Raw genomic sequence first — 12,456 nt, 5'->3', positions numbered from 1 at the left:
ATGCCTTGGGCCCAACAAGGTAAAAACACAGGAACCACCATGCTGGTTGTGGGTTCTATGAAAATTTACAACTGTGACCTGAAAATAGACTGTAAAGTTAACATTTGTGGCTTTTCCTCCTGGTCTACCCCAGCTGTTTGTGATTAATCAGGAGCAGGCATGAAAGAGGGGGCTTTCTCTCCTCTAACCATCCTGGCTGTCAGAAGGAGAAAAGATTGTCAGGAGTATTTGCATGGAAACTATAGAAAATGCCTGTCCTCCACCCCCCTGCCCAGTATCCTAATTTGGGAGTTAAAAAAATTGGAGGTTCCCAGAATCACTGGTTAAAATGAAAAATATTTGCAATCATTTATATGAAAAGTTACTCTAGTTTGCCAGTCTAGTATAGCACACACTGGTGGGTAGCCACAGCAAATCCAGTGGCTGCGTGTCTTTTGGTTATAGATCAAATAAGTACTTTTTTTTTTTTTTTAAACTGTGATTGCATTTGAAGGTTTGGTAACTGTGACTCTAGGGCCTGCAGTGAGAGTCCATGGCCTAAATATAAAGTAATGTGACAGGTATTCCTATGGATGACCTGCAGTGGAATCTGAAATTCATCCCCTTGCTCTTGTTGGCCTGAGGGGCCAGAAGGATTACCTGTCCAGCCTCACAGCTCCTGGAAAGAAAGTTTCCTGCTTTCCTGCTGCTCTTGCCTTGGCTTTAGGGCAATCTCTTTGTTATGTGATTAGCTTGAGAGAGGCTGTTTTCAGCTTGCCCCAAGGATTCCTTCCTGCTAAATGTGATAACTAATATAGGGAAGCATAGGACTCTCTTATTCCTGTTAGCTAGCTAACTTAAAACTAGAATTTTTAAAACATCTTTATCTTTGAATACAACAGTCATATGTGAAACACAAGTAACTGAATGGTTGGAGGAGAGAAACTAAGCAATTAATCATTCCAGCTTCTACAAAGTGTAGATTGAGTGAAACTTGGTCCTACATAAATCAGTCAGAAGTGCTCTCTGATGGTGTTCTGTGCTTCAGCTTGCCAAATATGATCTCTCTTTTGTGTTTTATACTTCCCGGTTAACCAACTTTACATTTGTTCCATTTCTGTGTCTTACCCTTCCAATACAGAGGGTACAGGGCGCTCAATTCCTAGTGTGTTCTTCCCAGAACCTAGAAACATGGGATGAGTATAGTAAGTTAGCTGGTTGTGTCTAGAATATGTGAATTGTTAAACAAATTACAAAATTTACATATGAATAAATGGAGTCATCTTTCTTTTGGCTACTTCACACTTAGTAGTGGCTTTAACCCTTGAACTAGAAAGTTTGGAGAAGAGTGTGTGCGGAGGGGATTGTTTTATTTTTCAAAACTTCTAATAAATTGCTGAGTATTTGATATACTGTAGGACTCGTCAATGTAAGTGTGTATTTCTCTCTCTCTTCTCCATCCAGTATATTTTTGAAAGGTTTAATTTGTAGGTTCCATGTGTTACCTTTTTTTTTTGAGCTTAAATTGTTCTATTTGTTTCAAAGCTAGTTGGGGAATTGCTACAGTTCGCTTTCTGAACTTACAGTAAATTATGCTCTCCTCCCTTTCTTAAAGGTTATTAAAAGGGAGGACCTGTTTGTAACATCAAAGCTCTGGAACACCAAGCACCACCCAGAAGACGTAGAGCCAGCGCTAAGGAAAACACTTGGAGATTTGAAACTGGATTACCTGGACCTGTACCTCATGCACTGGCCTCATGCCTTTGAGTAAGTTCTACCTGGAAAGGGCACAGAAAACAGAAACCCCGGTTTTACATAAGTGGCTGGTGTCATGTCCTGAGGAGCTTCTTTCTGGGCTGTGAATTTCTTCCTGTGTATACTGCCTGCGAGATGTTTTTCAGTGTGGCTAATGTGTAGTCCTACGGACTGTCATATAGACGCTCTTTCCTACCCATAACCTGTACACTTACTCACTTTTGGTCCATTCATACACAGAAACAATTGTTCAAATTTCATTCTTCTTTGAATTTCAGTTGGGTGAGAATTTGTTTACTGTTTGATTTGTAGCACGTCTGTAAATGTGCTCAGTCTCCTCAATAGAGGAGACAGAATTTCAGGTTCTGTGTAGATGTAAACAGAAAAGGAATAATTGTTCTCATTATTTAGCAGGCTGGAAAAATGGGTATTAAGTCTTCATTTAAAATCTTTAAGCAATTACTTGATTTTTTTTAATAGTGAGAACAACTAGGTAATGAAATTAGGACCACGAAACTTCTGACAGTTTGGCCTGGGTGCCAAAGTTAGGTAACTGAAAGTAGCCTAACTGGGAAAAAGTAATACAATCTTTATGGGACAGGGTTCTAGACTGAAGATTGCCATCTTACACTAGCTGAAAATTTGGCTTGCTGTGAGGTAAAATCTTTGTCGAGTTTGAAATGTATTAGAAGTTTAAAATAGTCTAGTGTCTTTGTCTAGGCATTGGGGAAGTACGGCAGCTATTCTTGGTTCTGCTATTAACCTACATGGTAACCTTGAGGAAATCCTGTTACTGCTTTGTGCCTTAGTTTTACTTATCTGTAAAATGAGAAGTGCTTTGTAAAGACAACAGCACTTTTCACTAATAGTTATTAACTATACTGGAGTAACAATAACTAGAAGCAGAGTTCCTTGCTTTATTTTCTTGTAGATGTGGAAGCAGTTCTACCCCCTGCCCCTACAGTCAGTAAAAAGGCAGGAGGAAAATAAATCTGACCAGATGTTTGCATGAAGATTTCATTCAACAGAGGAAACCCTGTCAGTTTAAGGGGGTTCTCTCTGTTCTGCAAATTTGAGAATTTTTTTTTTCTCCCCTCTAATCATATGAACTGAATTTTACAAAGCATACAACACTAACGATAAGAGGAAAGATGCTCAAAGTATAAATATATTGCTCAGCATAACAGAATGAGGAAGTGTCTTCAACTAGAGCTGGTTTGGAGGAAGAACTGTTAAAAATTCCCCCTATTGTGAAATAGGTTTGTTTTCCAGTTGATTGAAAAAACCCCATTAAACATTGCTTTGTTAATATGACATAACACAAATAATTATGTATATTTAGATATTACTACGATTTAAATGCGCTTGAAGTTGTGGAAACTGTTGACAAAACCAATGTTCTAATAAAGCAGTTTTATGTTTTCTCATTGGAAACTGTTCACTCTACAGTTTTACATTAGCTCTTACATTAGCTCTACTCCAGCTGTTTCAATGCATGGTTATCTATAATGCCTATTGTGTTGGGAAGCTAAGGAAAAGAATGTTATTTACACATAAATTAAAATAGGCTTCCAGATGAAAATCACAGTTCCTCTAGGTCTTAAAAATTAATCTCTCACTTAATGTATTACTCTCGACATAGGCTTTTCTGACTTGGGAGCTCGTAAGGTTTTCAGAGTTAGTTTTGGTTCCAGATCTATCAATAATACGAATGAGAACCAACCCCCTAGTGCCCTGCTGCTGCCATTTCTCATGCAGTTCACTGCTTAGCTAGAGCAATGTAAGACAATATCCGAGATCTGAGTTAGCGGAGTCCTGCAGTGGTTATGAAGCAGCACCTTTCCAGCTGGCACCCCTCCGTGTACGGACTGCTCAGAGACCAGTCATAGCCCTTTGGCAGTGTGGTGGTGTCACCTGGCATAACCAGGTTCTTTGCATATGTGTGTGGTGTTGTTTTTTGTTTTAATTTTATTTTACTTTTTCAATGCATTGGTATGACTAACTGGAAACACACCCAACCTACAATCAACACGTACATGTTAAGACCTCTATGAGAATCTGCTTCTATTGAATGCTGACACTGCTACTACATAATCCAGAGGGAGTGGGAAACCAGCATACTTTGAATATAGTCTCTCCTAGATCTTAAACCAAGATCCCTTTGGTAGCAGCTCCAAACAGACCATGAAGAATAGCAGTCCTCCCTCAAAAACAAATTGAAAAACCAAAGCCTCCCTCTGAGTTGCTGTTCTCTAACTCAGCTGTTTTGCTAGGATCAAAGCGTGCAAAGGGCTGCTGCTGTGTATACAGTGGCTTATCAGTTTTGTGTAGTCACTACTGTATAGGTAAGTAGTTCAAAGTGCTGTATAGCAAGTTTACATAGGAAAGACTGTATGTGAAATTTCTTACAGGCTAAGTCAGCATAATGGAATTCAGCAGACAAATTTGCTCAATTTGTACTTTGTCCTCCAAGCTATGCATAAGCTTTTGAGAATACTTTGAGGAAAGTTTCTTTTAGTGAGAACTAACATAATATAAATAATGTGGTATATGTACTTACACTTCACCTTTGATGCTATAGACGAGGGGACAATCTCTTCCCAAAGAATGCTGACAACACGATGCGGTATGATTACACGGATTACAAGGATACCTGGAAGGCTATGGAGAAGCTGGTAGAAAAAGGTCTTGTGAAAGCCATTGGGCTGTCAAACTTCAATAGTCATCAGATCGATGATGTACTAAGTGTGGCTACTGTCAAACCAGCTGTGCTCCAGGTAAGATTAATAAAGGAGAGGGTGAATACCTTTCCTGTGTGTCCATAGGAGTGAAGAATTTGCAAATCAATGCTACATGTTTAGCACAAGGGGTGCAGTTTCTGATGTACAGGGAAGAATATAGCCAGCTCTGCAGGAGTAGACACACAGAGGTGGTCTTTTCAGGCAAATTAATTTGTTGGGAAGGAGGCCTATATCCATGTTCTGTGGCCATTTATACCTGCTTAGTTGAACAGGTCTGTGGAAGAGTTAGTCTTCTCTGTGAGGATCATTATCAGACAGACAGACTGTGAGGGAGTAACTTGAATCCCTCCTATAGAGAGCTTCCTTGTTTGTGGGATGAAAATCCAGCACTCTGAACTTGCGATCTATTCTCCGTTTCCTGTAAACTTAGCCTACCAGACACTTTTTCATTCTTCTTAATTTAAGTCTTATAAGGTTTTCCAGAATCTGGAATGACCTGTGATGTGTTTGGTTCTGCTGTGCTTTTGACTTCCTGTTTGTTTAGAGTTTTGTGTTGGTATTTGTTCTCTAGCCACTCATTATGGGTCATTTTAATAGGTAGAATGCCATCCGTACCTGGCTCAGAATGAGCTGATAGCTCACTGCCAGAAACGAGGACTGGTTGTCACTGCCTACAGTCCCCTTGGTTCTCCGGATCGCATGTGGAAACACCCAGATGAGCCTGTGCTTCTAGAAGAACCTGGGATCAAAAAACTGGCAGAAAAATACAGCAAGTCACCTGCACAGATCATCCTCAGGTACAGAACAATTGTGAGAGAGGGTGGCATTTGGGACCCAGCCTTAAATAAAGTAAAACATGCAAGCTAGGAGGAATTTGCTTAAAAGTACACGTTCTTCCGCATCGGTGGGGAGTTAAAATCACAGGGAGTGTCAAAAGTAAACACCATTTGGTGCTTGTTTTACAGAGTTAGTAGAGTTGGTCCTGCCTTAAGGCAGGTGGATGAACTAGATCAGAGGGGTCCATTTGGGGCCTGGATCCACGCCTGGGATAGTTCACTACCTTTTTTGCTGTGGAATAGCAGGAGGACCATTAAGGCAGTAGTGTACCACATTTGAGTGCTGCCTGCTGAATTTGCCCATGGCCGGTTGCTTGAACCCTTGAGCTCTTGCTGCTGCATTCAAATGGGCTCCCAGGAAGAGGGGCTGAGGAAAGAACCTTCCTTCTTCACACTGAAGAACTGTTTGCTGTTTTCTTTTTGTATAGCAAAAACCAGCTACTGGATACTGGGAAACAAGATGATTGAGTGATACCCAGAATATGATCAGCACCCTGTAAAGTAAAATGGGATTTCTGTCCTCATTTTTTTGTCTGGCTCTGTATCTGTCAATATCACTAGTACAGTCTTGGGCAGCAGCAAGTTACCCTGCCAGCTGAACATGCTCAAGACTTGGTGCTCAAGCCACCAGACAGGCACTTCAGGGATCTGGGTTTTCTTCCAGTTTCTCAGTGGTGGTTGTGTTAGAACTTGCATAAAATGCTTAAGTACGTTTTTCTGACACTTTCTTGGGTTTCTAGCTTAAAGCACCTGAAACTTGCTTGCTTGTTCAAAGACATGAGCATATTCCTCTCATTGGTTAGTCCAATGGCTACTGTCTTGCTTGAGCTTGGACATACTGGGTCCTAATAAAATACAGTGTTGTGTCAGCCCTCTGCTGGGTATTTTTGTTTCACCTAAAAACATAAGTGGCATCTCTGCTGCCACAGATTATTACTCAACCAAAATAAATATTGGGGTTCTTGAGCTGCATGCATAGAAAATCTCTCTGCTCCTTCTCTTAACAGATGGCAAATGCAGCGTAAAGTGGTTGCCATTCCCAAGAGTGTCACTCCTGCTCGTATTCAGCAGAATCTCCAGGTAAGTTTAAGTGGAGGAAAGGAGTTTCAGCAATGCCCTTTCATATTGTCCTATTACGTGCAGAACAACAAACTGAGGCTCTTGGTTCATACTTGTTCATCAATGTATGCACATGCTTAGAAGGGAGGGTAAAGATTTTTGGAAAAAAAACTTGATATGTTTTAAACAACTAAGTGTGTGTGCACATGCGCACATATGTGCACTTGCACAGTCTTGTTATCAAAAGGTAAAGAATGTCCTTGGTAGAAGTCTATATGAAAAAATCTTTACTGAAATTTATCTGAGATACAAATTTATGCAGCAAAGGAGTCTTCTAATGATGTTTGGGTTTTTTTTTAAGAATAACAGTTGTTCTACCCTGCAAGTGAGGGCTGGTGATAATTTCTGCAGCAAACTGCCATTGTAATGATGATGAAGGAATAGAATTAGTGTGTTTTGCTTCTGCTCTGGAGACAGTTCACTTTAGAAATGATTTGAAAACTCCCAATAATTTTGAGGGAAGCCTCTGAACTGCCTCCAGGTGACCAGGTTGGCGGGTTACATACTTGTTTTCAAGTTAAGACTTGTTTCTCTAACTGTTCTCCCATTAAACCAATTTTTATCATGTAGTTTGCTGCTAGAAATGTCTAGAAATTCCAGTAAAATCTGCAGTTACTCGAGGTTTAGATCTGCATGGGAGCAGAATATTGGCTGAGCAGGCAGCACTTGGAAGAGCAGTCCTGCTGCTTTTTATCTTTGTGGAAGAGTGCTATGCGGTATCAGTGTAAGCTTAGAGTTGGCAAATATATGAACACTTCAGGCATTAAGCCTTTGTTTTGGTGTTTGTTATAAAATGGGTTTAATTGCAACTTCATATTTATAATCAGAAGATAAACTAGTAGTGTCTGAAGCCAAGATTTTTACAGATACATAAATTCTGTAGATCAGAGTTGCATGGAAATTCCTGCTAGTTGAGGCTCAGACTTACCAAAGTTGCAGCTTCTGAAGGTGTTTGAAATATTACAAGTTGTGTTATGTTTAATTTACCTGGGCTTTAATGCTAGGATCTTGCAACTCATGCATGTAGGTTTTCTTTTTGAGAGTACGAAAGAAATATTATATAACTACAGCTCAATAAATTATTCCAGTATTGTGTGTTTGCCTCAGGTACAACTGTGTTGTTGCACTGTCATCTGAAATTAAACACCAAAACAGTCAGCAATGTCTCAGGTTGCTACTGCTGTTCCATTCTGTCCTGGCTTATTGAGAAGTGGAACCTTTTTGCCTTTAAGTCAGCTCTATTGCTTGTGGATCTCTGGAAAAATTCACGGCACAAGGGGATGTTTGTGACTTACAAAGGAGACAAGACCAAGAGGCAAAACTGAACATCAATTGAATACTAAAAACCTATGGTTATTGAATAAGGGCTCTTGCTTTTGTTCTCAGGTGTTTGATTTCAGTCTCACAGAAGAGGAGATGAGCTACATTGGAAGCCTGAATAAAAACTGGCGTTACATTGTGCCAATGATTACGGTAAATTTCTCAAGTTTCTATTAGTTTTTGTTATGTCCATGCAGCCACAACTTGTGGTTTTTGCATTTTTCCTTCTTTTACTGTCCCCATCAGAACTACTTATTCATAAGAATGCTACATCTTTTTAGGGTATCTAAGATGAAAGAATTTTTCAAAAGCTGGGTACAAAAAAGGTAACTTTTTGAAAACTTTTCTCCTCTGTTTTGGCCACTGGTGGCTCTCTTGCATTCTCATTACTGACCTGTCCATGGGCCTTGAAGCCAGAGTCCCATCTTACTCCAAATCTCACCAAACTCCTGCTGATTTGTTCTTCTCATGTACAAGCAGGCTAAGGTCCATGCCGTTCCTCCAGAAGTACCCCTTGTTCCAACTGTCCCCATCTACTTTATACCATAAACCTCTAAGATCAGGGTGAAGACTCAGGGTGCTGCTAGTTCTCCACATCCATTGTGGAAGTCGCATGAGGGAATTTGTCTGCTCCCCTCCACTGGATGTCCCCCCTTTCAGCATCTGCTGTAATGACCTTCCTCCAACACATAGCAGCTGTGCTGTAATGAGTCTGAAGTGATTTATCCCTTCTCTATCCTACAGTACACGGCATAGAAACAGTAGGTCTGCCTGCAAATTTGGAAGCTGTCAAGCATACCCTTGCCTTTCCAGCAGTTTGCCTGTAAATTATTCTTCGATAGTCAGTGGCTACTGGCTGTAGGAATTCTTTGGGGAAAGCTTTTCTCCAGGATTTATTTTTGAGGGTTTTTTGTGTACTTGAGGGCATATCAGTGACTAGTCTGAGTTAGAAAAGGGGAGTTGTGAATGTGTGGTGAATTACTGTCTCATATCGAGGGTACATACTTGTTACAGCTTTCACTGTTTGTCATGCTGGGGCTTACGAGAGCTTCAAGGCCATGCTTTTAACTGTAGGGTTGCTTCAGTGTGTGTGTGTAAATGCAAACCCCCACATCCCTGCAAACAAAATTATCTTTGTGCTTATGGATCAGGAGTCTATGCACCAAGCTGCAAGCTTAGCTGCTCGTCTGTGTGAATGTGGTGGTGACAAGCACACCTGCTGCTTACAGTATGTTTCTTTCAAGTGTTTTGCTACTTGTGCTGCAAGCAATGTGGTTTTGTTAATGAAGCTGCAAAATACATTAGAATGTAGCCTGGCTTGGATGAACAGGGGATAATTCATGTGCTTTTGTTACCTGGGAGACCTGATCAGATCACAGTGATTCACAAAGGAGAGATGAAATGCAGTTCAAAGTGCTAGCCCATCCAACTAGAAAAAGGGTGAATGTGATGCAGCTGGGCTTCAAAGATTTTGCCGTATTGTCAGATAACAGGACAGGAAGAAGCAAGATGAGGAGAGTTAAAACACGACTCCATAGCTGTAAGGTCTCTAGTGGAACCTTTTGTCTCCTGCCCATCCCTTCTGGGCTTATCAGAAAGAATTTTCATCAACTGTGAATTAAAATTCCTGTGTAACCTTTCATGCCTATCTCCTCTATGAATCTAACTTAGAGTGTCTGGATTTCAAAGTGTGATATGGCAGTGATATCAGAGCTCCTGTTGTAACTGATGAGACAGTTTTTCCTTGCTTTACTTCACTGATATATAACCCTAAATTCTTATAGTTGTGCCATTCTTCTCCATATTGTGTTTTTGTTTTAAGACTGAGGAGAGCTTATTGCATTGCATGTAGACAGTTTAGGTTGCTTTAGACTTGAACAGCTCATTCTGTGGATAGAAGTTGGAAATTATTCAGCCATACCTTGCACCAGCCTGAAATGGAAACTTTTGGAAACACATAATTGGCCACAGAATACACTTAAGCAAAACTTGAATGACTAGCAAGCCAGGAGAGGAGGAGTGATGGTGTTGTACACATGATGATCTGTCTATTTTTGATAGTTAGCTACCGTTGACCTGCAATGTGTTCACTGCTGATTTTAACCCCCACTGCCTTCTCTCAAATTCCTGGGGTTGAGTGGATTCAGCTCCGTGAAACATTGCTTCTGGCAGCTGCTGTCTCAGCATGCTGTGAACAAGAATGTTTACCTGAAGAGTTGTTCCGTGTAGCAAAATATGCAGAGGGAAGAAACTGGGCAGGGGGCGGGGGGGAAATGAGGAATATGAACTCTAGGAACATGTGGAAGTTGTTGGCTCTCAAGAGGATGCGAGGAAACCTGAAGATACTGTGATACTTTTGTCCACAGTTTTAAGGATTGGCTTCAGTTGACAGCTTCATTTCAGCTTTATTTTATTTTAATCTGAGCATCAGTCGAATGTTAAACCTGAACATCTGTTTTCTGCTCTGTAGTGCCCCCAAGTGACTAATTTCACACTTTGGTAGACTTCACTGTAAACAATTCATTACTAGGGATTCCAGTTGTTGCTTTGAAATGCAGGCTTTATACTGAAAGCTAATGGAGGGACTTGCTAGTGGATACTTGGTTTGAAAGTCCCTGTGATTCCCTCTGTCCCTGTAACATTTTGAGTGATCTCTAACATCACATTAATCTAAAAATCCCATTTATGTGTATAAAAATCAATTATTTCTCTAACATAACTTTTACTCAGTCATTAGTTGCTTAATGTAAGTTTTAGCCAAATGATGCTAGTCTGTCACCCAGGGAGGTGTGTATCTCTTTGCCAGTGCCACATTTAAATTTCCCCAAACATTACAGGTGAGCAGCAAGGTTTTACCTCAGCTCTTTGGAAGCTGGGGGTGTTGCAATGGACTTAATGCAACTAGAAGTGCAACTTGGGCCTCTGAATGCTTAGGGGTGGGATGTAGGATCTGAGACTTGTGCGTGGCCACGGCTGCTTTTGGGCCAGCCTGAGCCTCTGTTTCATTACCTGTGAACATCGGTTTCAGTATTCCCATTTTACAGCTGGAGAAGCTGGTCTTCCATGGAAATGTTCTGTAACCAAAAGTGCTATGGAGGTGTTCAGTGACGCTGTTAATAGTTGAGTGTATGACCCTGAACAAGTTATTCAATGTGTTTTCATCTCATCCATCTGTAAAATTGTCAGCCCAGCAACTCTCCATCATGGAACACGGGCAAAAGCTCCAACTCCAATAACGTGTTTTGAAGTGTACATGTTACAACACTTACTCAGTAACGGCTACAAGGCAAAAGGCTTTTAACTATTCTTAATCTAATTCTTCAAGCCTCAGCAGCTGGAAGAAAAACTCTTGCTGTAGGCTACAAAAATCTCTCTCTTTCTTTTTTAATTAATTTTTAAATTTTTTCTTTCAAGAAGTGCTAAGTGGACTCAGGGGTAGAGGGAACAGCTCTTATTTAAGATCTGAAGAAGATGCTCCCAGATATTTGGGATATGAAGTCTAAACCATACAGAGTTTGAAACTGAGGGTAAGAATGGATTTTTATCTTTCTGACATGAGCCTATCTGTTTACTTCACAGGTGAATGGAAAGGTAGTAGCAAGAGATGCTGGACACCCCTATTACCCCTTCAATGACCCCTATTAACTACTAGAAAAAAAGGTGTTAGAATAACGTGCTCCTCTGCATGCTCTTCCACAAAGTAATCATTGCCACAATTTGTCAAAAAAACCTGTCCAAATAAAACCTTCCTTCCTGTGTAGGTGTACTTACAATGCACTACTTCTAATTGACCTCCTTTCTGGAGATACTGTAGCTTCCATGTCCAAATTTGCAGATTTATTACAGTAACTGCAAGCTTGCTCCTGGAAGCATCAAATCTTTTTGGGATTAGAAAAAGAGTGGGTGAGCCTAAATCAAGTTCCAAACATGTAATTATCAGGTTAGGGCAATACTTTGGGTTTACTGCCTGGGAAACAGTTTTGTGAAAGCTTTATTTTTTCCCCGGGGGGGGGGGGGGAAGTGGGGGAAAAGGCAGGAAAGCATTTTGGGACTGGCAGGGACTAATTTACTGAGTGCCCATACACTGTTGAGCAGGACTGGAGCTCTAGCACTAACAAGGGTTTTATTTTGTTTCAGTCTCTTAATGAATTGTCTAGCCATCAGAGTACAAAGGGCATGAGGTGTTAGTACCTGCCAGCGCGCTGATGGCGATACTTTCTGTGGCCTTAGCAATGTTAACACTTAATTTTGATTTTTCTCTACCTGTAAAATAGGATTAATGCTTGCTTGCCTCGGTGCAGACAGGGTAGCAAGGCAGAGTTTCTAAAGGCCTCTGGGATTTAAAACAAAGGAACTCTTTCAGATCTGTTGATGCCATTCAGAGACAGTCATAGGCACGATTTCTCATTTGTGTCCGCAGAAAAAAAAGCTTAACTGACTGTAAGTGAAATAAAGAACACTTATTTTAAATTTTCCTGCAGCAATAACAAACATAGAATTTAGAAAAAGAATCCTCTTGTATTCAAATAGTTCAAAAATTAAAGAATGAACTTATTTTAGTTTTGATAACCTCATTTACAGTAGGCTGATAGTAAAACTCTGTCTTCATCTCAAGCGTAATGCCTCCTCAAGTATTTCCTGCCCTGGGCCTCACAGCGCGCAGCTGAACTGGAACAAACCTGTTTATCACTTTTTGTAATCCTTAT

The 12,456-nt window shown here is 40.5% G+C and overlaps 2 protein-coding genes across 2 annotated transcripts in view; both read left to right on the top strand.

Moving 5' to 3' along the window:
* AKR1A1 (aldo-keto reductase family 1 member A1) overlaps window positions 1-12,450 on the top strand; it is a 22,463-nt gene extending 10,013 nt beyond the window's left edge. The window contains 7 exon segments of the mRNA XM_009638810.2: window positions 1-19; window positions 1,595-1,746; window positions 4,316-4,511; window positions 5,073-5,272; window positions 6,319-6,391; window positions 7,817-7,903; window positions 11,330-12,450. The exon segment at window positions 1-19 is cut by the window's left edge and continues 13 nt beyond it. Of these exon segments, the coding sequence (XP_009637105.1) occupies window positions 1-19; window positions 1,595-1,746; window positions 4,316-4,511; window positions 5,073-5,272; window positions 6,319-6,391; window positions 7,817-7,903; window positions 11,330-11,395 (793 nt within the window). The 3' untranslated portion in view covers window positions 11,396-12,450.
* The window catches only part of LOC104126258 (nuclear autoantigenic sperm protein), an 18,197-nt gene continuing 13,557 nt past the window's right edge, over window positions 7,817-12,456 (top strand). The window contains exon 1 of the mRNA XM_035894176.1: window positions 7,817-7,903. The gene's annotated coding sequence lies outside the window, so the exon portion shown is untranslated. The remainder of the gene's footprint in view (window positions 7,904-12,456) is intronic.

This window comes from Egretta garzetta, unplaced genomic scaffold (genome assembly GCF_000687185.1).
Source record: "Egretta garzetta isolate BGI_Z169 unplaced genomic scaffold, ASM68718v1 scaffold145, whole genome shotgun sequence".
Classification (NCBI taxonomy): domain Eukaryota; kingdom Metazoa; phylum Chordata; class Aves; order Pelecaniformes; family Ardeidae; genus Egretta; species Egretta garzetta.
The sequence above is the reverse complement of the archived record's forward strand: the minus strand, read 5'-3'. Positions and strand labels throughout refer to the sequence as shown.